This window comes from Saccopteryx leptura, chromosome 2, assembly GCF_036850995.1.
Source record: "Saccopteryx leptura isolate mSacLep1 chromosome 2, mSacLep1_pri_phased_curated, whole genome shotgun sequence".
NCBI classification, from domain to species: domain Eukaryota; kingdom Metazoa; phylum Chordata; class Mammalia; order Chiroptera; family Emballonuridae; genus Saccopteryx; species Saccopteryx leptura.
Genome location: NC_089504.1, coordinates 182,357,151 through 182,377,663, shown reverse-complemented (window position 1 = coordinate 182,377,663; position 20,513 = coordinate 182,357,151). Strand labels below are relative to the sequence as shown.

Genomic DNA, 20,513 nt, shown 5'->3' with positions numbered 1-20,513 from the left:
CTTTGTTAATCTGTATAGTGGGTTGATACCTGTTGCACCATGGTTTGGGGTGCCATAGGGGAAAGTGGTTAAAAGTGAAGTAGATAGCCCTGGCCGGTTGGCTCAGTGGTAGAGCGTCGGCCTGGCGTGCAGGAGTCCTGGGTTCGATTCCCGGCCAGGGCACACAGGAGAAGCGCCCATCTGCTTCTCCACCCCTCCCCCTCTCCTTTCTCTCTGTCTCTCTCTTCCCCTCCCGCAGCCAAAGCTCCACTGGAGCAAAGTTGGCCCAGGCGCTGAGGATGGCTCTGTGGCCTCTGCCTCAGGTGCTAAAATGGCTCTGGTCGCAACAGAGCGACGCCCCAGATGGGCAGCGCATCGCCCCCTGGTGGGCATGCCGGGTGGATCCTGGTTGGGCACATGTGGGAGTCTGACTGCCTCCCTGTTTCCAACTTAAGAAAAATACAAAAAAGAAAAAAAAAAAAAAAAGAAGTAGATGCCAACTGCTACTGTTAATAACCAGGAGGTTCTGGCTTCTGGTGTGGGGATGATTCTGTTTAATTGCTTTAATCCCCTCCTACCTTGGGATTTAGGCGGGTCAGGTCATGTCTTTTTTCTGAAAGGTTGAAGAGCTGCAAGAAAAGAGGGTAGGCTTTAGATCTGACGCAGCGAGGCTCGGGGACACACGGTGGTGGTATCACCCGCTGTACCCCGAAGAGCCCTTCTCCAAAATGAAGAAGTTGCTAAGACCCTGCGCAGTTGTGATAGATGTAGCCGGGTTTTTTGCATTCAAGGCTGGTTCCAGCAGCGCCTCGGGTCCCGCCTCCAAGAGTCTGGCGTCAGGATGCAGCCTAACCCATCAGGACTACCCAGCCTTCTCATTGGCTGGCTGAGGTAGGCCCGCCCCTCACCAGGTACTTGTCGCGGTGTTTGGATTGCAGCACATGAGCCAGCTCGCGCAGGTGGCTCCGGTGTCGCTCCTCGTCCGGTCGGGCTGGGAAGGCGGCGGCCAGGATCCGCTCAGTCACGTAGGTGAGGTCCAGGTCCCAGCGGCGCTCCATTAGCGGATCCAGGCTGAAGCTCCTGGAAGGAGTGAAGCTTGCGTAAGGAACGGAGGTGCGGGCTCCCGGAGGGGTCTAGTGTGATGGAAGGTTGTCTGGCCGATGGCAGCTGAAGTCTCCCGGGTCCTGAGAGTGGGTGGGACCCCTTGGGGGTATGGGGCTAGTCCCAGAAAACGTTGTTGGGGGACACTGCCCTGGTCTGAGGTGTGAGGACGACGGAAAGGGCTCATGTGGAACCGCCTCTGGAGCCCTCACTTACCTGGGCAGAGTGCTGCGCTGCTTTGAGTGATTCAGAGACTTAGTGGATCCCTGGTGGAAGAGACAAGATAATGAACAAGCATCTTTTGGGAGTCCCCCGGAACTCGAGGCTCCCCACTCCAGAGTTCCATGCACTTTTTCCTCAAGAAACCTAGGTCCTTACTCCCAGAGCTACCTGCTTCCACCCTCACCCTGCCCCCTCCCATCACCTTACCAGGTGCTCTATGCGCCTCACAGGGGCCGTGTTTCTCCGCTAGAGGGAGATGAAGGGGGAACGGAGAGTGGTTAGGGTAGGAGCAAGGACCACTCTGGGCCTGGGGAAAGTAGAGATGGCCTGCTGGTGTCCCTGTGAGGGCTGTACTGGGCAAGGGAAGAAGAGTCCTAGTCCCCAGCTCCCCCAGAGGTCAAAAGCAGAGGACTTAGACATTTTCCCCCCTCTTTTTCAGGATGACCAATACCCACAGCAGTCTCAAAGTAATCTCCTGGGGACGCCCCTCTATGGCCACCAGGCCTTTGGACCCTGCAGTTAGGTTCCTTGCCTCCCCCACCCCATTCCAAAGTACACTCACCAGCTCTGCAGGAGGCAAGGCCTGACAGGATGAAGTCACCTGGAAGGAGACTAGAGTGAGGGGCTAAGCTCCTGGTGAAATGGGCTCTCCTGGGCTTAAGGATGGGGCTACCCCTCAGCTCCAGAAAGGTAGAGGGGCTATCAGGAGATGGGTGCAGACTCTAGCAGAAGTTCCTCTATTTAAGGGAGCCTCCCCTCTGGCCTCTAGGTCCCTCAATCCAGGCCCCCCACTTATTGCTCTTGGCTCCCAGCCCCATGCCCACACAGACCCCCATTCATCCAGCTGCAGGGCAGGAGTTATATATAGGGCCATGCAGGCAGGCCACGGCCAGGGACGGACACTGGCCTCTTTCACCAGGAGACCCCGCCCCTAGGCACACAGCTCCCCCAAGCTGGTTCCAGGGCTCTGGGAACCCCTGTACTGCAGGAGGGGGACCAAGGAACCACCTAGAGATGGGGCTGTCTCAGGTCCCCAGTGGACAGTGGGTGCTATCTACAGCTTGTACCTTTTGCTCAGCCTCTACAGGGCCCAGGACAAGACCCACCCAGGCATCCTGAGGCCCCTTCCCCAGAGGGAAGGCACAGCCCATCCGCTGCCCAGTCTCTGAAATCCTGCTCCCCCACCCACCCACTCCACCCTTCCTCCTCCTCATTCATTCCCCACCCCCACCCTCTTGCCAGCTGCAGCCTGGGCACAGCACCAAGACAAACGCTGTCTAGCTGTCCACTCGCCTGGGTCAGCCCTCCAGGGGGTGGAGTACAATGGTTCTTAAAGGGCTGGGTACATCCTCTGCCACCCCAGCAGGGGTTCCCCAATGACGAGAGAGACAGAGGGTGATGCTAGTGTGGTTAGAGAAGACTGTTTCAGAGGAGGAAGGGACCACAGTCCCCTTTCCCTCACCAGATACCCACCTTTGCTTCACATTTTCTGTGTGTGGCCACCTTGCAGACTAGATGGGGATAAGAGGAGGAGGGGTTAGCAGGTGCCTTCTGGGGCAGTGGAAGGGATGACCCTCTTCCATCTCCCCAGGCCCAAAGACCGATCCTGGGACTTGCAGGACTCGAGCTGTATTGAGATGGAATGGGCAGAGCATGGCAGTGGAGTACTGCCCAGGCCAGGATGAGGGAGAGCCAGGGTAATGTTCTAGGGCAGGTGGAGGAAGAAGAGGAAGAAAGGGAGGAAGCCCTAGGCACAGATCAGGGTGGGAAGGTATTGTACTCGGATCTCCTGGGTTGCTGAGGGTGTCTGTCATAGGAAGCAAGGGTTATCTGGAGGGGAGGCAGCTGCCTCTCGGTTCCCATTTTGTCCAGTCCAGTGTTCTGTGCCTCTGCCGGCTAGAGCTGTATGACACAGTGGTGCTGGGTGCCTCACCTCTGCACGAGACGCCTGTCCCATCGATGGTCAGCTTACACACTGCACAGACTGGTGGTTTCTTCCGGAAAACCTTCTCCCGGAAGCTATGTGGCTCAGCTTTCCTAGGCTAGGGGTGGGGGGCAGACACAAGCAGTGGTGTGCATTCCCAGTGGGGCCATCTCCAGGACTGTGCTGGGGCTTAGCACTGTACTGGTTCCTTTCTTCGTCCCTCCTGATTTTAATCCCTAAACTCATAGGACACACTTGGCCATGGCTGTTTCCGGCTAGTTGTGGGGCCTGTCCTTGACAGTGAATAGAATCTGGCCCCTTGCATCACTGTTGTTGGGTCAGCTCCTCCCCAGGGTATCACTTAGGTCCTCACATGGCCCTGCTGTGTGATAACCTGTGGTCACTGCCTCCCCCCAAATTTAAGAGCTTTCCTCCTGGTGGAAGGTACTCTCTTACTCTGCTCTATGAGGCCCCTGTTTCTCTTCCCATCTTACCCTCCCCAGATGGAGGCCCATGTGTAGAGGGAGCAGCAGGGGGTCCAGGCATGAACGTAGAATGACAGTCACGCAACAGCACCCAGACTGACCTGGCAGGAGTGGCCTCAGCCAGTCCTGCTCCCGTGGCTCCTGCTGTCCCCACGCTTCTAGGCAGCTGACCTGCCCTCCCTCTGCCCCATACCCCCCCTCCTCCAAGAACAACATGTTTACTCATTTTGCATTGAGGCTGCAGGCAGTTGTGTAAGAAGGCGGGTAGTAATACTGGAGGGAGAGGCAGAGACATGACATTGGGGAAAATATTTAGCTGCCTTGCTACTGCTGGATGTAGTGAGCACCCTGTCATCTGAGGAGGTTCAAGGGGGATTTCCACATTGAATGGGGGAGGAGAAGGCCAGATGTTGTGTGGATGTTGGCCCCTTCTCACCCAGAGGTGCAGTGAGGCGGGAGGATGGGATGACCCCTGTGGCCCAGGCCTACCTCAGCCCCATCCCCTCCATCATGGTTCACTCTCAGTCCCTGTCTGGGGACCTTAGCCTCCTTGCCTCCTCTCCCCTATCCATTTCTCTCCTTTGGAGTTCAAGTTCCTGTCCCCTTCCCTTCTATAGTATTATCTTATGCTGCTTTGATGGGGTCTCCAGGCTGCCTAGTCTGGGGATCCAGGCAGCACCTCTGGTCTCTTGGCTATCTGTCCCTGAAGCAGCTGGATTAAAGCAGCAGATGAACTCTTCTAAACTGGACCAACCTTGCTGGATCCACTAGGAAACTTGAATGCATTTGGCATGAGCGGCTCACAGTTGGTATCAGCAGAAAGCTGCCCCCCAGTGTCTAAGGCCCTGCCCAGACCCTGGCTGTCTCCTTCCCTTCCCTCACCAGCCCCCACCACATTGCCCCCAAACTTCTCAGCTTGGAGAAGGAGCCTGATCTCTTAGCCTTGTTCTGGAGCTCCAGGATAGTACCCGGAAAGGTCCTACGATGAAGTATACCTAGCTATAGGTATAGGGTCAAGATTCCCCCAAGGCTGGCCTCAGCTAGGAAACACAAACCAGTTCTGCTCTAACCGACTTCTGCCGCTCTGTATCACAGCCCTGGCCACCTCTAAGGGGCGGAATAAAGGGGATGTAGGGCAAGGGGAGAAGGCTGAGGAAGAAGAGGGTCTGGCCTGGAAATCTGATTTCCCGGCCCCCTCCCCCACTGCCCACACCTCCACGCCTGCCCCTCCTTTGTCCTGCTGGTGGGTACTCCTACCCTGCTGGTGACCCGGCTGCTGTCCCTCCTCCCCAGGGCTCTGAGCAGCCTCTCCATGGGGCCGCTGGACTTCATGGTGTCCGGCTGGCTGGGGTGCTGGCCGCGCGCCCCAAACAATGCTGGGGCCAGGCGTGGGGCTTCCTGGAAGTGGCCTGGTGGAGGCAGCCGCTTCCCCTGGGTGGAGGGTAGGCTGTCTGGCTGGTGTGAGGAGAAGCCCAGCCCTGGAAGCGGAGGGGAGTACAAGCGGGAAGGGGGCAGGTCGCTGCTCCAGGAAGTGGGGTGGGGGGAGGATGTGGAGGAGGCCAGGAGATCAGATTCCCAGGATCTACCCTGCTGGGAGTGTCAGCCCAAGATCTTTTGCCCCTACCCCCTTGCTCTGGAGCTGCCCCATGCCCAGGGATCCACCCTATCCAGATATCTGCAGGGATACAGAGATCTAGCCCCACCCCCAGGATGGGGGGCAGGGTGGGAATTTAGGTCTCAGGGCAGGGCTCAAGGGCCAGTAGGGAACACAGAGTCCTGGCCAGGCCAGCCTCCCAGCCTGAATTCTCAGGCTCACTGGGGACTTACGGTGGGTGGGGAAAATGGTGGTGGTGGGGGGGCGGGGAGGGGGGAGTGCGGACCTGGGATTCACTATCTTGGCTAGCCCAGGATCCCAGGATTGGGAGTGCATCCTGAGAGTCAGGGAAAATGGGACTGAAGGCCAGCTTTCTGCCTCAGTTTCACTGGTTGTGAAGTAGGAAAAGGACAACTTGCTCCCCTCCCTTACCCCATTCATACTGGAAGGCAAATTCTAGTCTAAAGGATTGATCCATTCTCCTGCCAGAGTCCAAGGCATTTGACTCTCTCTTAACAGCCCCCAGGTGCTCTGCTTCTGACACAGTCCCCCACTCATTCATTCTCTGGGCTGTGACTTCTCAGATCTCTAGCCCCTCTTTGGAGCCCTGCCACTTCGGCCCTCCATCCCAGGCCCTAGGGCTGCCCCTCTCCAAAAGCTTGAATACTACCTTCATGGCTCTCGTAGTTCTCTTCTTCCTCAGCAGCTGTCCCACATGAGCACTGGACAGGAGGCCCCCCTCCCAACATACTGCACACCCCTCAGTGGGCCTCCTGCCTCCCTCCTGGGAACATGGCCAACTTCCTGTCCCAGGGATTCAAGGGAAGGAGGTGGGTTGGGGCCTTAGAAATGGGGGAAGTCATTTTCCAAAAATATAAAGGGTTAATGCCCTGGGGGGGTCCTCATCCCCAAGCCTTTGACAGCAGCCCCTTGGACCAGCAAGAGCTGTCACTTGAAAGAATGTGCAAATATCCCGCCCTCATTTGCATGGTATTTACTGAATGTCCCAGAGCTCAGGCAACTCCCCCAGCTCTGGCAACTCCCACCAGGTCCTTAGACTTCCCTGTCCCTCAGACTTGACCCTGGGGCAGGTCTAATCCTGCCATCTCTGGATGAGTCCCCTTATGGGAGCCCATTCAGAACACTTCTTGGTCCTGCTGGGCTGGACCCAGCCTGAGGTTTCTCTCTTAAAGTGTTAATTCTGCTTCCGGGTCAGTAGGTCTGTCCCCAGAGTACACTGCCCAGAGGGAGGTATCTGTGTGGCAAAGCCTGTGCCCCTAGTCTGTAACTGGATAGGGGCACTGGCTTTGCAACCCACTCCCACCCCATGAGCTCTGGCTGGGTCCCAGGACATTCCAGGCCCCTGGCCAGTGTGGGCAACTGGGCCTGGCCTCATCTGTCCCCAGCCCTACTGGGGGAGGAGGAGCCCAGTGGTAGGGTAGGTGGCCTTTCTCTGCTCCGATTGCTCATACCCTTCCAGCATGCTTCTATTGCTCCCTCCAGAGGGGCTGAAAGCCCCCTCATCTGCAACAGGTCTGCAAACATCTTTTGGCCCTCACCCTTTTCTCCTGGCGGGTTCACTAACACCTGTATGGGGTGGCCAGCGAAGCATGGCTTTGAATCCTTCTCCACCCTGTGGGGCACCTCTGAGGGAAGATGGAGATGGGAGAACCCTGATCCCTCAGCCTGGGCCTAGAAGTAAACTGGCTCACTGGGAAGCCATGGCCAGACCCCAGAGGACCCTTGCCCTTCTGCCTGGAACATTCCAGAGCCTGTTAGCCTCTTCCCCAGCCTGGCCCCATCACACTCCGAAGGCTTGGGTTTGTTTGGAGATACCCCTCCACCCACACTCCCCCTTCCTGGAAATAGCTGTGGTTGGATGAGGCTGGGAGCTTGGCCGCCACGCCACGGAGGAGGGGTGAGGCCCAGTAAAGGAGAGAGGGAGGAAGGCGGGGTCTAAGGGTGTGCCCTGGGGGATCTGGAGACTTGAGAGTAGCAGTACAAGGGGGCGGAGGAGTGGGGCTGGGAAGTGGAGTTGGCCTCTTCTGTGCCTGCTTTCTGCCTCAGTTTCCTCAGATGTGAAGTAGAAAAGGAACACTCTTTCAAGCACTCCCAGACCGGGGCCGGGACGCGGCCACCAGTTCCCGCCGGAGTCGCAGGCCTGCGTATGGGGGGCACTTGCTCCGTGGAGCTCAAGAAATGGCACTTGGTGCGGGGCGCACGAGTGCGTGGCGGGAAGGAGCAGCGCTGTGCCCGGGGGCGGGGGCGCACCAGGACGCGCGAAGGCATTTCGGCCCCGACCCGAGTGTGACCGCGGCCCGCGCCCCGCCCCCTGGTCACCTTCCCTGGGCTCGCCGCGGCCCGTCTGATTCCCGACCCCGGTCCGGGGGGCGCCAGCCCCACTCCCCTTGCCCCTTCTAAACCCGGAGGTCCTGCGCCCCCTGGCGACAGCCCCCAGGCACTGCTCCCCGGCTGTGACGCACAGGCCACCGCCCTCCCGCCCCGCGGCCACTCACCTGCGGGGGGCGCTCGGCGGGGCGGGGGCGCGGCGGGGCGGGGCAGCAGCCGCAGCAGGGGGAGCCCGGGGGCCAGCCCATTGCGGCCTGGCCCGCGCGGAGCGGCCGCGCGGGAGGCGCAGGAGGCGGGAGCGGGGCGCTGCACTCCTGAGCTCCTTCCCGCCCTGCCGCGCCCTCGCCGCCTTCTCCTCCCTCCAGCGCTGCTCCCCTCCCTCCTGTCCCGCTCCAATCCCCACCTTCCGCCCGCTCCCGCCCCTCGCCCTCCTCTCCCTTTTCTCCCCACCTTCTGCGAACCCCGCTCACAAAGAGCTGAGATGAAGGAGGAGCACAGAGACGCGGAGAGACACTCGGAGAGGGGCAGAGACTGAGATGGGGGAGGGCCTGACCTGTGGTGGCGCAGTGGATAAAGCGACGACCTGGAATGCTGAAGTCGCGGGTTTGAAACCCCGTGCTTGCCTGGTCAAGGCACATACAGGAGTTGATGCTTCCTGCTCCTGCCCCCCTACCCCACTTCTTTCTTTTTCTCTCCTAAAGTGAATAAGTCTAAAATAAGAGATGGAGAGAGAGGTTTTGAGGAAGGTGGACACGGAGGACACAGGCCAAACTACCCACATGAGACAAACGCAGAAGAAAAGGTGGGCATAGGTCTGGAAGGTGCTAGAAACAGGATGCACACACAGGACTGCCTCTGTGATAAGCTGGCATGGAACTGTAAAACTTAGCGTTAGCAACACCATTTTAAAGAGGAAAAGTCAGGCCTCTTACCCCTTCCTTTTTGTGGAGAAAGGAAAAAAGAATCCACAATCACTAAGCTGCTCCACTCAGCCCTTCCATTGCCCTGCTTTGGAGCTGGACAATCTTACTCCCTAGGAGACTTCTATTGAAAAATCTTCCTCACATTTAACTCAAGTTCCAGGCTTCCAATAGATGTGAAAGTTCATTCTGTGGTTTAACATAACTCCCTTCTTTTGCAGTGTCTGGATCTGGCACTTCCTGGAATTGACTTAATGGGCCATGGGGCTGGTTTGAATTGTGCCACTCTGGAGGGGAAGGTAAAAGAAAGGCGTGTCTTTCTAGAAGCTCTGAGTCTATTTCTATTTCCAGATTCCCCAATGCTTTTTAGCAGTGAACACTTCCTGAAACTTTCTACCTTCCTCCCCTCCCTACTAGATTTTCCGTGATGAAAACAGGTCGGGGGAGGGCAGACGGTGAAGGGCGGGCAGAGAGGGAGAGGGAGAGGCGGATTCTGAGGAGCCAGTGCCTACGGCTTAATGCCCAATGTCTGCTCAGAGAAGCCAGTACCATCAGTTCTAAGGCCATCCATCCCTCCATCCATTCTGTGCTCATCTTGCCTTTGGCAAAGCCTGGAAAGTCTGGTTCTGATTAGGAGGGGGTGTGGCACCTGATTCCAATCTGGTGGCAGGGAAGAGGCTGTGAAGCAGCACTTGGAGACAATGTGTATGCCCTAGAGACTGACATTTGGGAGGGATAGCTGTTGCTGGGACGACTAGGGAGCCTTGGCCTTCCTGCTGTTGGCTGAGTCAGTGTTCTCAGCGATTAGAGCAGTCACTGGGTTCTGGAGGAGGGGCTGGGAGATTGGGATGGAATTGAGGAGGGAAGAGATTGGGAGGATGGGTGGGAGTCAGGAGAGCAACAGGGATCAGAGGCTATTGGGGTGGGGGAAGGGCTGAAGGTCACTATGTATTTTGGCAAGATTTGATTATGTAATCAAGATATAGGTGATAAGAAAATTTGTTATTTCTTTGGAGCATACACTAGTTATTTCTGGCCTTCCCAGGGTTCATTAGTTTGGGCCCAGGGATACACACTAAGAGGTATATCTAAAGGTACCAAAGGAGAGACAGGGACTCAGCCAAGAGGCACTCAGCCAGAGCAATGGGTGGGCTAGAGCCCCACACTGAAGCTGGAGGCTACGGCTACCTAAAGAGGAACCCCTTTTGAGGTGCCAAGGAATTGGGAGGTTCTTAAGATGGTTAACTGAACTACCAGCTCAGACTTGATGGCTGCTTAGTGTGGGGACCAGGGAGGAAGGAGGCTGCAGAAAGGAAGCTGATGAGAGGTTGAGAGTGAAAAAATATACAGGAGGTGGCTTAGTGGGAGTGAAATAAAAACGGGTGGCATAAGGGCAAGTCAGGCAGATCAAGAGCTGCACAAAGATGAGGAGGGAGGAGAAAGCCAGGTGATGTTAGAAGAGGTGACAGTTTCAGGAGCACCGCATCCTCCTTCCATGTAGGTTTTCTTACCTTGATTATTGTAAGACCAGAAGCCATGGCCACTATCAAAGCAGCCTTCTGGACCATGCAGGTTCGCATTGGATTCGGACAGTCGGTAAAGAAACAATGGAGCCACAAACTGGTGGGCCATAGTCTTTAATCCTAGCTTGCACCCGGCGGGCAAGTAAAAAATACACACTGGGCTCCAAAACCCACTCACATTCAGTGCTCACAAAGCCACTGACTTATCCGAGTTTCCTAGAATCAAAGGTTTCTAGCTCACCAGACCCATTCACCTCTGTTCCCCATCTCCTTCCTTCTCCAGCGTCAAACTGCACATACTGGCCTCTCACTCAACACTCCGCCATCTTGGCTGCTTCTCCTGGCCTCCTCCACGTGGCCTCCTTCTGCTCTCTGCTCTGCTCTCTCCTCTAATGATAATCTCAGGAACCAAGAGAGCAAGCTCCCGCTCCGTCCCCCATTTTACAGTGTAGAAATCCAAACCCTTAATCCAATATACAAAATAGGGAAGTCTCTAATACAAAGTCACTTCTCTGAGGCATGATTGGATTGTACCACCCCACATCAAAACGGGTGGGAAAGGCTTAATCCCAAAACCAAGCCCCAGGCTACAGGGATTCTGCCTGCCCACAGAGACACACATTACAATAATATCACCTGGGCAACGGCCTCCACGTGGGCAGTGCCACTTTAACAAAGTGAGCATAATACATTTTATCTGCCCAACAATTATGCAGAGGACAGCCCATCTTGGCACAGAAGGCTGAACCCCCTCTTCCATGGTCTCAGGTGATTCCATGCCTGTGACTCAGTGTTCTGAGATCCTTGGGGTGGGAGACTCGGAGGAGGTCTTTGAGGGTTGGAAGAACACTAAGTCAGGAGAACTTCAGTGGAGGGCTGGACGCTGACAACCAGAAGAGTTAGGGAAAGAGCAGAGCTGACTCGAGGCAGATGTCCTGGCTGAGGAAAGAGCTTATATTGTCCAATGTAGCTGCAGCTGGGTGGGAAGCAGCACAGCTTGCCTCTTCCAAACCTTTTTGGTGAGGTGGGAGGATAAGGAAAGGCAAATCCCCTCTTCACTCGTGACCCTAGGGGCTACGATGGTTGCTGAGAAATGTTACATCCCGGCGAGATAGGCCACAGCAGACACAAAGTGAATTTTATAAGTTTTATTGCAGACCTGCGCAGGGACTGCAGGCAACCCACGCCTCCAAAGAGACTGGAGCACTGCAGCCCCCCAAACCTGTGCAGGGACTGCAGGCAACCCATGCAAGGGAGCACTGCAGCCCCCCAAACCTGCGCAGGGATGCAGGTAACCCACACAGGGGAACACTGCAGCCCCCCAAACCTGTGCAGGGACTGCAGGCAACCCACGCCTCCGAAGAGACTGGAGCACTGCAGCCCCCCAAACCTGCGCAGGGACTGCAGGTAACCCACGCCTCCGAAGAGACTGGGGCACTGCAGCCCCGCAAACATGCGCGGGGACTGCAGGCAACCCACACAAGGGAGCACTGCAGCCAACCAAACCTGCGCAGCCCACAAACTGCGCAGGGACTGCAGCCCCCCAAACCTGCGCAGGGACTGCAGCCCCGAGCTTCTAAAATGGCTCCTTTTTATAGGGTGGCTGTCTAGGATGAGCAAGCATCATACAGAAGCTGATGTGGCTGTTAGTCATTGGCTAGGGAGGTCGTGCGCAGTGGAGAATTTCAAACATAAACTGATAAGGGTCTCTGACTCAATGCAGGATGTTGCTGAACTCTTTTGTTTTCAGCGTCACAGGGACCTTGTACACTCTTGGCAGCCCTAGCATGTCAGTACTCCTTGAATCTAACATTCCCCCATCTCTTTTGGGCATAAATCAAATCCTTGATTCTTCATCAGTGGGGAGAATGGTATAAGGCTGGGGCTCATGAGAATTTTCTACTTTAGCTGTAGCTATAAGCTAATTAGGTCAGGGGTCCTCCCTAGTATGTGCTGGCACGCTGATAGTGTGCCCTTAGTACTACAAGCTTTACGGACTAATTTCTTTCTGCCTTGCATTTTTCTTCTCTGTACTAACTTCTTACAACTTACACAAACCTTCTGCAACTTACACAGACCTTCTGCAACTTACATAAACCTTCAACTTTTATGCACTTTCTTATCCAGAAATAACTGGCCTTCATAACAACTTGCTTTTCCTTTTCTTTTCAAAAGTACCTCTACACCTTATACCTTCTATTATCAAAACCATACAATTCCTTTCTAATTTATCAGAATTCTTAATTCCTAAAAACCTTAACCTTCAGCAAAGACTAAGTTAGTACTAAGTAATCCTCTTTTAAAGATTGCTTTTTGGAGGTGTCCTTTTCCTAAGTAGCCTATTGGACATATGACCAATATTCACAGATTATTCTATAGTGGTAGCTATGAGCACATACATAACTTTCATTTACCTTGTAGCTTCTCTCTCAGCCAAGGGACTTACACCCCCTTTCTGTATGACTCATAGTAGTACATGCATCAAACCTTAAGATGACTTACTTGGCTTTCCTTTACCTTAGTTTCCCTCCCTCCCCAAAGTCTCCATGCATGGACCAGTTAACTTCTGGTTTGTGGCTGAAGCAGGGCATGCTGTCCTTCTCAGGGTCAGCTTACAAGGGTTGGCGGGGTCAGTCTTCGCTGTCCACAAAGGTGTCTCTGCTGGGACTGCAAGCTTCAGCCGGCTGCGGTGGACCCAAGCGGGTATGCCTTCTACCTTGACAGTAGTGGGAGTGGTCAGGATCATGGTGTCTGGACCCATCTACGTGGGAGTCAGTCCTTGGGTGGTGTACTGCTAGAAGTGCCTCTTGGACAGTCTTTGAACAGTTTGCTGAGTAACCTATAAAACCTGTAAGTACTTAGGGAAAGGGTGTTACATTTCTACACTTTGCAGTTAGAGTTTAAGTCTTAGTGACTACTGCTTCTAGCTGGAATTAGCAGCAGGTCCCAGCCTATAATAGGCATGGGGCATTGAGATAAGAGAAATAAAGGGTACATTAAATAAAGTAATAAAACCAGACTGTCAATACCCACAGTAGAGATCTTTGAGGGATAAATAAAACTTAAATATTCAAGCAAGGCATAGTAGATGGCCCTTGTGTTATTAGCTTATCTGCTACTTGGAAGAAATACCTTAGGCTCATTAATGATGTCCTTGGACCTTCAGTGGCAATTCCCAGTACGCTGGGCAAGGTCAGGTCACAGGTAGCTGGAGCAGGGCTAGAAGAGACTGAACCCTCCCTCCATGGAGCAAGGGGGCAGCTTACCTTCTCATGTCCCTCTTTCCACAGCACAGACGTGTCCCTTGATGGGGCCGGGAAGCCTGGCAGGCTTCAGTTCAATGACCTTTCTTTCCACTCTGGAGCAGGGCCTTGATGACATGCTATGAAGAGCCTTAGGGCGCTGGAGCCAAAAGTTGGTATTTCCTGACTTCTTTTGGGCCTTATTTGCCTTTTCTGTTACTTCCTTGGTTATTATAGACCTTAAAAGCCATGCTCAGAAGATCTCACTGAGGGGCTTGACTAAGAGAGCAAAATTGGGTATCCTGTATTTAAAGAAGCCTAAAACAGTGGTTTTAGAAGGGGCCGTATTCCCTAAATCTTCTCCTCGGGTCTAGCTCCAGATAGGAGGCGGGGATTCCCCGGAGCCAAAGCAGAATAGGGCAGGGGCTGTAGCAAGGTGATGATAACCTCTAACTTACTGCACTGTTATCTTTTGCCTGACCAAGCAGTGGCTCAGCCCTTGAGCCGGTGCCCAAGGCGGAGGGGCAAGTGCCTGAAACTGTGAGGGGAGCCTGCCGCTTCTTCTGCAGCCAGCTACAGCCTGGCTGCCTTTTCTTTTTCTACCTCTGCTGCTATACTGGGCTGCATACTCACCATGCCACCTGCCTGCAGGTGGGTGCTGGTGATAGTACGCTAGACTCTCTATGTTTTCTATGGGTCTAGCAATCCTTGGTTTGGCCAGTCTGCTCTTAACTTGACCATTCCAGTAGCAGACAAACAAACCAAATATGTACACAAAACAAACAAAACTTCTAAACCAAAACCAAAGGGAGAAGGCAGCGTCCTGCGTTCCCCGACTGACCAGGTGGGGAGAAATCAGGTGGCGTCCCGCCTGCTCCACTACACCCTTTTCTAACCAGAGCTCTGTTTCCAAATATTCAAAGAGGAAGCTTCCTTACCAAACAGTCTCAAGACTCCAAATGTTTCCAATCAGCCAAATTCCATTTCAAACGGCAACTGCCGGAGGCTGGCCAGCTACCAACGTCTGCTGCAGCCCACTCCGTGAGGAGGGGTCTTACACGGCCAATCTCGCTGGGGCCTCCATCTGTTACATCCTGGCGAGATAGGCCACAGCAGACACAAAGTGAATTTTATAAGTTTTATTGCAGACCTGCACAGGGACTGCAGGCAACCCATGCAAGGGAGCACTGCAGCCCCCCAAACCTGCACAGGGACTGCAGGTAACCCACGCCTCCGAAGAGACTGGGGCACTGCAGCCCCGCAAACATGCGCAGGGACTGCAGGCAACCCACACAAGGGAGCACTGCAGCCAACCAAACCTGCGCAGCCAACAAACTGCGCAGGGACTGCAGCCCCCCAAACTTGCACAGGGACTGCAGGCAACCCACACCTCTGAAGAGATTGGAGCACTGCAGCCCCCCAAACCTGTGCAGGGACTGCAGGCAACCCATGCAAGGGAGCACTGCAGCCCCCCAAACCTGCGCAGGGACTGCAGGTAGCCCACACAGGGGAACACTGCAGCCTCCCAAACCTGCGCAGGGACTGCAGGCAACCCACGCCTCCGAAGAGACTGGAGCACTGCAGCCCCCCAAACCTGCGCAGGGACTGCAGGCAACCCACACCTCTGAAGAGACTGGAGCACTGCAGCCCCCCAAACCTGTGCAGGGACTGCAGGCAACCCATGCAAGGGAGCACTGCAGCCCCCCAAACCTGCGCAGGGACTGCAGGTAACCCACACAGGGGAACACTGCAGCCTCCCAAACCTGCGCAGGGACTGCAGGCAACCCACGCCTCCGAAGAGACTGGAGCACTGCAGCCAACCAAACCTGCGCAGGGACTGCAGCCCCCCAAACCTGCACAGGGACTGCAGCCAACCAAACCTGCGCAGCCAACAAACTGCAGCCCCCCAAACCTGCGCAGGGACTGCAGCCCCGAGCTTCTAAAATGGCTCCTTTTTATAGGGTGGCTGTCTAGGATGAGCAAGCATCATACAGAAGCTGATGTGGCTGTTAGTCATTGGCTAGGGAGGTCGTGCGCAGTTACGGGGGGGGGTATTACTCAGTGGAGAATTTCAAACATAAACTTCTGATAAGGGTCTCTGACTCAATGCAGGATGTTGCTGAACTCTTTGTTTTCAGCGTCACAGGGACCTTGTACACTCTTGGCAGCCCCAGCATGTCAGTACTCCTTGAATCTAACAAGAAACAATGCTTTCCAGAAGCAGATGTGTAGCTCTCCCACTTCCTGTGAAACATGCTGTGAGCTCACTTAGCACTTGAGGTGAAGCCCTCAGCACTAAGTGGGACCCTCATTGCCTTGGGATCCACAGCCTAGTGCAGTTGTTCTCAAAGTGTGTGCCAGGGCGCACTGGTGTGCCCTAGAACAGTGGTCCCCAACCCTCGGGCTGTGGACCAGTACCGGTCTGCAGAGAAAGAAAGAATAAATAACATATTTTTCCGTCTTATTTATATTTGTCTGAACAATGTTTTATTTTTAAAAAATGACCAAATTCCCTCTGTTACATCCATCTAAGACTCACTCTTGATGCTTGTCTTGGTCACGTGATACATTTATCCATCCCACCCTAAAGGCCAGTCCGTGAAAATATTTTCTGACATTAAACCAAAAAAGGATGGGGACCACTGCCCTAGAAGATTTCCAGGTGTGTCCTATGGTATTCCAGAGAAATATGTGCCTGTTGGGGACCAAAAAACCAACAGGGTTTTTGGAGTTTAGATTTTTGGGGGACCAGAGTGTGGGGAATTGGCTGTAAGCTGACAGTATGCCCAACCCCCCACCTCACTTGCCTGGTTAGGTTGCAAAAGGCTGCTAAGCTGTGGTGCTGGATTATTTACACACCCTCCATGTTCTCCAGAAAGACTGGAGGCAAGTTTCTGCTATCCTTTGTTTGGTGTAAAGTTAAGATGATATGTATGGTGGGGGTTTTCTGCACTCAACACAAAAGTAAAAAGAGAGGAATTCTTCAATGTATTGATGAGGAAATGAGAGTTTGCCTTTCAAATATATGCCTAAACATTGAAGAAATCACTAAGACTCATGTTTCTCATAAACACAAGAATGAAAAAACTTAACACATTCGCACCGGGACCTGCCAAATTTACTAAATCTTACTAAGAATATATCTATATATATATAAAAGATAACTTTTGGTTTTTTAAAAATCTTTTACTCCTTTTTTACAAATTCTAAAAAGCATAAAAAATAACATAAAAATGTTTTTTAATGTCAGAATAAATTTAAAGTTGACCCGGACGCTGAGGATGACTCTATGGCCTCTGCCTCAGGCGCTAGAATGGTTCTGGTTGCAGCAGAGCAATGCCCCAGATGGGCAGAGCATCGCCCCCTGGTGGGCATGCTGGGTGGATCCTGGTTGGGCGCATGTGGGAGTCTGTCTGACTACCTCCCCATTTCCAACTTCAGAAAAATACAAAAAAAAGTCAATTTAATTGTTGGGCAGATAAAATATATTATGCTCACTTTGTTAAAGATGGCGCTGCTCACGTGGAGGCCGTCGCCCAGGTGATATTAATGTGTGTTGGGGGCGGGCTGTGGGCAGGCAGGATCCTTGTAGCCTGGGGCTTGGTTTTAGGACTAAGCCTTTCCCACCCTTTTTGATGTGGGGTGGTGCAATTCCATCCTACCTCAGAGAAGTGACTTTGTATTAGAGACTTCCCTATTTTGTATATTGGATTAAAGGTTTGGATTTCTACACTATAAAATAGGGGCAGAATAGGAGCTTGCTCTCTTGGTTCCTGAGATTATCATTAAAGGAGAGAGCAGAGAAGAGAGCAGAGAAAGGCCACGTGGAGGCCAGGAGAAGCAGCCAAGATGGTGGAGTGTTGAGTGAGAAGCCAGTTTGTGCAGAGTGAAGGAAGGAGATGGGGAACAGAGGTGAATAAGTCTGGTGAGCTAGAAACCTTTGATTCTAGGAAACTGGGATAAGTCAGTAGCTTTGTGAGCACTGAATGTGAGTGGGTTTTGGAGCCCAGTGTGTGTTTTTTACTTGCCCGCCGGGTGCAAGCTAGGATTAAAGAAAATGGCCCATCAGTTTTTGGCTCCGTTGTTTCTTTACCGACTGTCTGAATCCAATGTGAACCTGCATGGGCCGGGCGGCTGTGATGGCAGCCATGGCATCTGGCTTAACAGCAGGGGTCCCCAAACATTTTACACAGGGGGCCAGTTCACTGTCCCTCAGACCGTTGGAGGGCCGGACTATAAAAAAAACCCTATAAACAAATCCCTATGCACACTGCACATATCTTATTTTAAAGTAAAAAACAAAATGGGAACAAATACAATATTTAAAATAAAGAATGAGTAAATTTAAATCAACAAAGTGACCAATATTTCAATGGGAACTATGGGCTTGCTTTTGGCTAATGAGATGGTCAATGTGCTCCTTTCACTGACCACCAATGAAAGAGGTGCCCTTTCCGGAAGTGCGGTGGGGGCCAGATAAATGGCCTCAGGGGGCCGCATGTGGCCCGCGGGCCGTAGTTTGGGGACCCCTACTTTACAGTCATATTGTTTAATTACCATAAAAGCACACTTGGACTTTATTTTTTAATATTTGATGTATTATAACGTATTTTTTCAGAAATTTATATATAGTGCACCTACAATTATTTGTAGGATTTTATTTTTTTTTATTTAAAAATTTTATTTTTATTTTTTTCATTTTTCCGAAGCTGGAAACAGGGAGGCAGACAGACTCCCGCATGCGCCCGACCGGGATCCACCTGGCATGCCCACCAGGGGGCGATGTTCTGCCCCTCTGGGGCGTTGCTCTGTTGCATCCAGAGCCATTCTAACGCCTGAGGCAGAGGCCACAGAGCCATCCCCAGCGCCCGGGCCATATTTGCTCCAATGGAGCCTCGGCGCTGCAGGAGGGGAAGAGAGAGACAGAGAGAAAGGAGAGGAGGAGGGGTGGAGAAGCAGATAGGCGCTTCTCCTGTGTGCCCTGGCCGGGAATCGAACCTGGGACTCCTGCACGCCAGGCCGACACTCTACCGCTGAGCCAACCGGCCAGAGCTTTTTTTTTAATTTTTAATTTTATTTATTCATTTTAGAGAGGAGAGAGAGGGCGAGAGAGAGACAGAGAGAGAGGAGAGGGAGACAGGGGGGAGGAGCTGGAAGCATCAACTCCCATAGGTGCCTTGACCAGGCAAGCCTAAGGTTTCGAACCGGGGACCTCAGCATTTCCAGGTCGACGCTTTATCCACTGCACCACCACAGGTCAGGCTATTTGTAGGATTTTAAATGCACCCCGACTTCAGAAAGTTTTGAGAACCACTGCCTAGTGCTTGATTCTCTATAGGAGAAACTAGGCTATGTGGCCCGTTATACACGTGGGCCCCAACCAACCTGAAATGGATCCTTTTAAGGTAAGATGCCATACCTGCCCCCTTCTGGACTGCTCAAGATTTGCAGCAGGTTGTGTCAGGCTGACTAGTCCTTGTTAGAATCCATGGGAGTCTGAAAGACCAGAGTAAGAAGCTTTATTGAAAGGAAGAAAGGAACCCTGCCGGGCACTTCTCCTGGGGAGAAGAGCACTGGTTACAGACTAGGGGTGAGTTATATAGTGTTTGGGAGAGCCTGAGGGGATACTGAGACAAAAGTCCTGGTATGTCTGGAGCCCCTCCTTGGGGCAGCTTCTCAGCTTTTTGGAATTCCTTTGTCTCAGGGGCAATAGTCCAGTAAGGGTGAGGTCTGACAGATAAGCGGAACATCAAGAGGGCAGTTTGGAATTTACATATCTATCAGTCCTGAGGTTCATTTCTACTGCAGCACCAGTGAGCAGATGGGGGGGGGGGGGCATACCAGCACCTATCTTTCCCTTGACTTGATTCTCTTGCAAAACAGCAGAGGGAGTTCCTTCTTACCTACCCATTCTGTGCTCAACGGACATGAACCTCCTTCAAGCTGTTAGCCTTTCCCACTTTTTTTTTTTGTATTTTTCTGAAGTTGGGAAATGGGGAGGCAGTCAGACTCCCACATGTGCCCAACTGGGATCCACCCGGTACACCCACCAGGGGGCGATGCTTTGCCCATCTGGGGCGCCGCTCTGTTGAGCCATTCTAGCACCCAAGGCAGAGGCCACAGAGCCATCCTCAGCGCCCGGGCCAACTTTGTTCCAATGGAGGCTTGGCTGTGGGAGAGGAAGAGAGAGACAGAGAGGAAGGAGAGGGGGAGGGGGTGGATAAGCAGATGGGCACTTCTCCTGTGTGCCCTGGCCGGGAATCAAACCCGGGACTCCTGCATGCCAGGCCGACACTCTACCACTTAGCCAACCGGCCAGGGCAGCCTTTCCCACTTTAATTCTCCATTTTCCATCCTTTACCCAGACCTCAGTATTGCACAGCGAGGGGAAACGAAGGCTTGGAGTGTGACCGAGACGGATTCCTGTGGTGAAGCAAACACTGCCTTGTAGGGTCCACAGGCAGCCTGGCAGGGCCTTTTCCCTTCCTACCTAACCTACAGACAGGCTGCACAGAGCCTCTGACCCCTCAACTTTGAGGTCAAGCAGATGGCCCCAGGGCAAAACCACTTGTGTAACTATGCTCGGAAGTCCTTTTACTTCCCCTTGGCTCCAAGCTGTTGACAGGTTTCCTGGCTTTCTGTGTTCCACCCCCTTGTGACCTTAAGGATTCTCTACCACTGTCCTGACCTTTCCTGCCTTGCAACAATGAACAGTCTGTCCCTGCTGTTTGGGGAACGCCCACCAAGTGAGCGATGACTGAAGTGGTAACCTGGACTCCCTTCTGCCTGTGCAGTGTAAGTCAGAAAAGCAGAGGCAGCATCTCCCCTGCTGAAGGATTGATGTTTATGGAGGCACTGCCTGAAGGACATGAGGGTTTATCCTCGAAGCTCCCACTTCATTTTAGTAAAACAGCATAGGAAAATGACTGCATAAAAGCTCAAATGACTTATTAGTTGACACCAGGCAAACATGCTGGAGGGGAGTTGATGTGAATTCCAGATCTTGGGCCTCAAATGAAAATTCCCCTTGTAACCTCATCCTCTGTCCTTGCACAAAATGGTGCCCAAAGATAGGAAAGCAGGGTAGCAGAATGTCAGTGGGGAGGGCAAAAAAAAAAAAAAAAAAAAAAAAAAAAAGGACTGGGAGCATAGAATGTATTGTCAAAGAATTTCA

The 20,513-nt window shown here is 53.2% G+C and overlaps 1 protein-coding gene and 1 long non-coding RNA gene across 5 annotated transcripts in view; one reads left to right on the top strand and one right to left on the bottom strand.

Moving 5' to 3' along the window:
- Positions 1–7,917, bottom strand: part of TNS2 (tensin 2) — a 16,116-nt gene extending 8,199 nt beyond the window's left edge. The window contains exons 1-8 of one of the 3 annotated variants that reach the window (XM_066369615.1): positions 7,822–7,917; positions 3,236–3,344; positions 2,776–2,813; positions 1,865–1,903; positions 1,510–1,548; positions 1,297–1,346; positions 888–1,059; positions 558–608 (exon numbers count right to left, since the gene is read on the bottom strand). In XM_066369615.1, the coding sequence (XP_066225712.1) occupies positions 558–608; positions 888–1,059; positions 1,297–1,346; positions 1,510–1,548; positions 1,865–1,903; positions 2,776–2,813; positions 3,236–3,344; positions 7,822–7,902 (579 nt within the window). In that variant the 5' untranslated portion in view covers positions 7,903–7,917. Of the gene's footprint in view, positions 1–557; positions 609–887; positions 1,060–1,296; positions 1,347–1,509; positions 1,549–1,864; positions 1,904–2,775; positions 2,814–3,235; positions 3,345–3,720; positions 3,865–4,968; positions 5,334–7,821 lie in introns of those variants that run through there. The other 2 variants (XM_066369616.1, XM_066369614.1) reach the window with 2 other exon arrangements.
- On the top strand, positions 954–20,513 carry LOC136395229 (uncharacterized). 2 transcript variants are annotated; one of them, XR_010749292.1, is made up of 6 exons: positions 954–1,092; positions 1,742–1,769; positions 6,839–7,003; positions 7,373–7,514; positions 8,796–8,873; positions 19,705–20,513. It is a non-coding gene; the product is annotated as an uncharacterized lncRNA (long non-coding RNA). The 2 variants fall into 2 exon arrangements; XR_010749293.1 differs by having other exon boundaries at positions 8,796–8,884.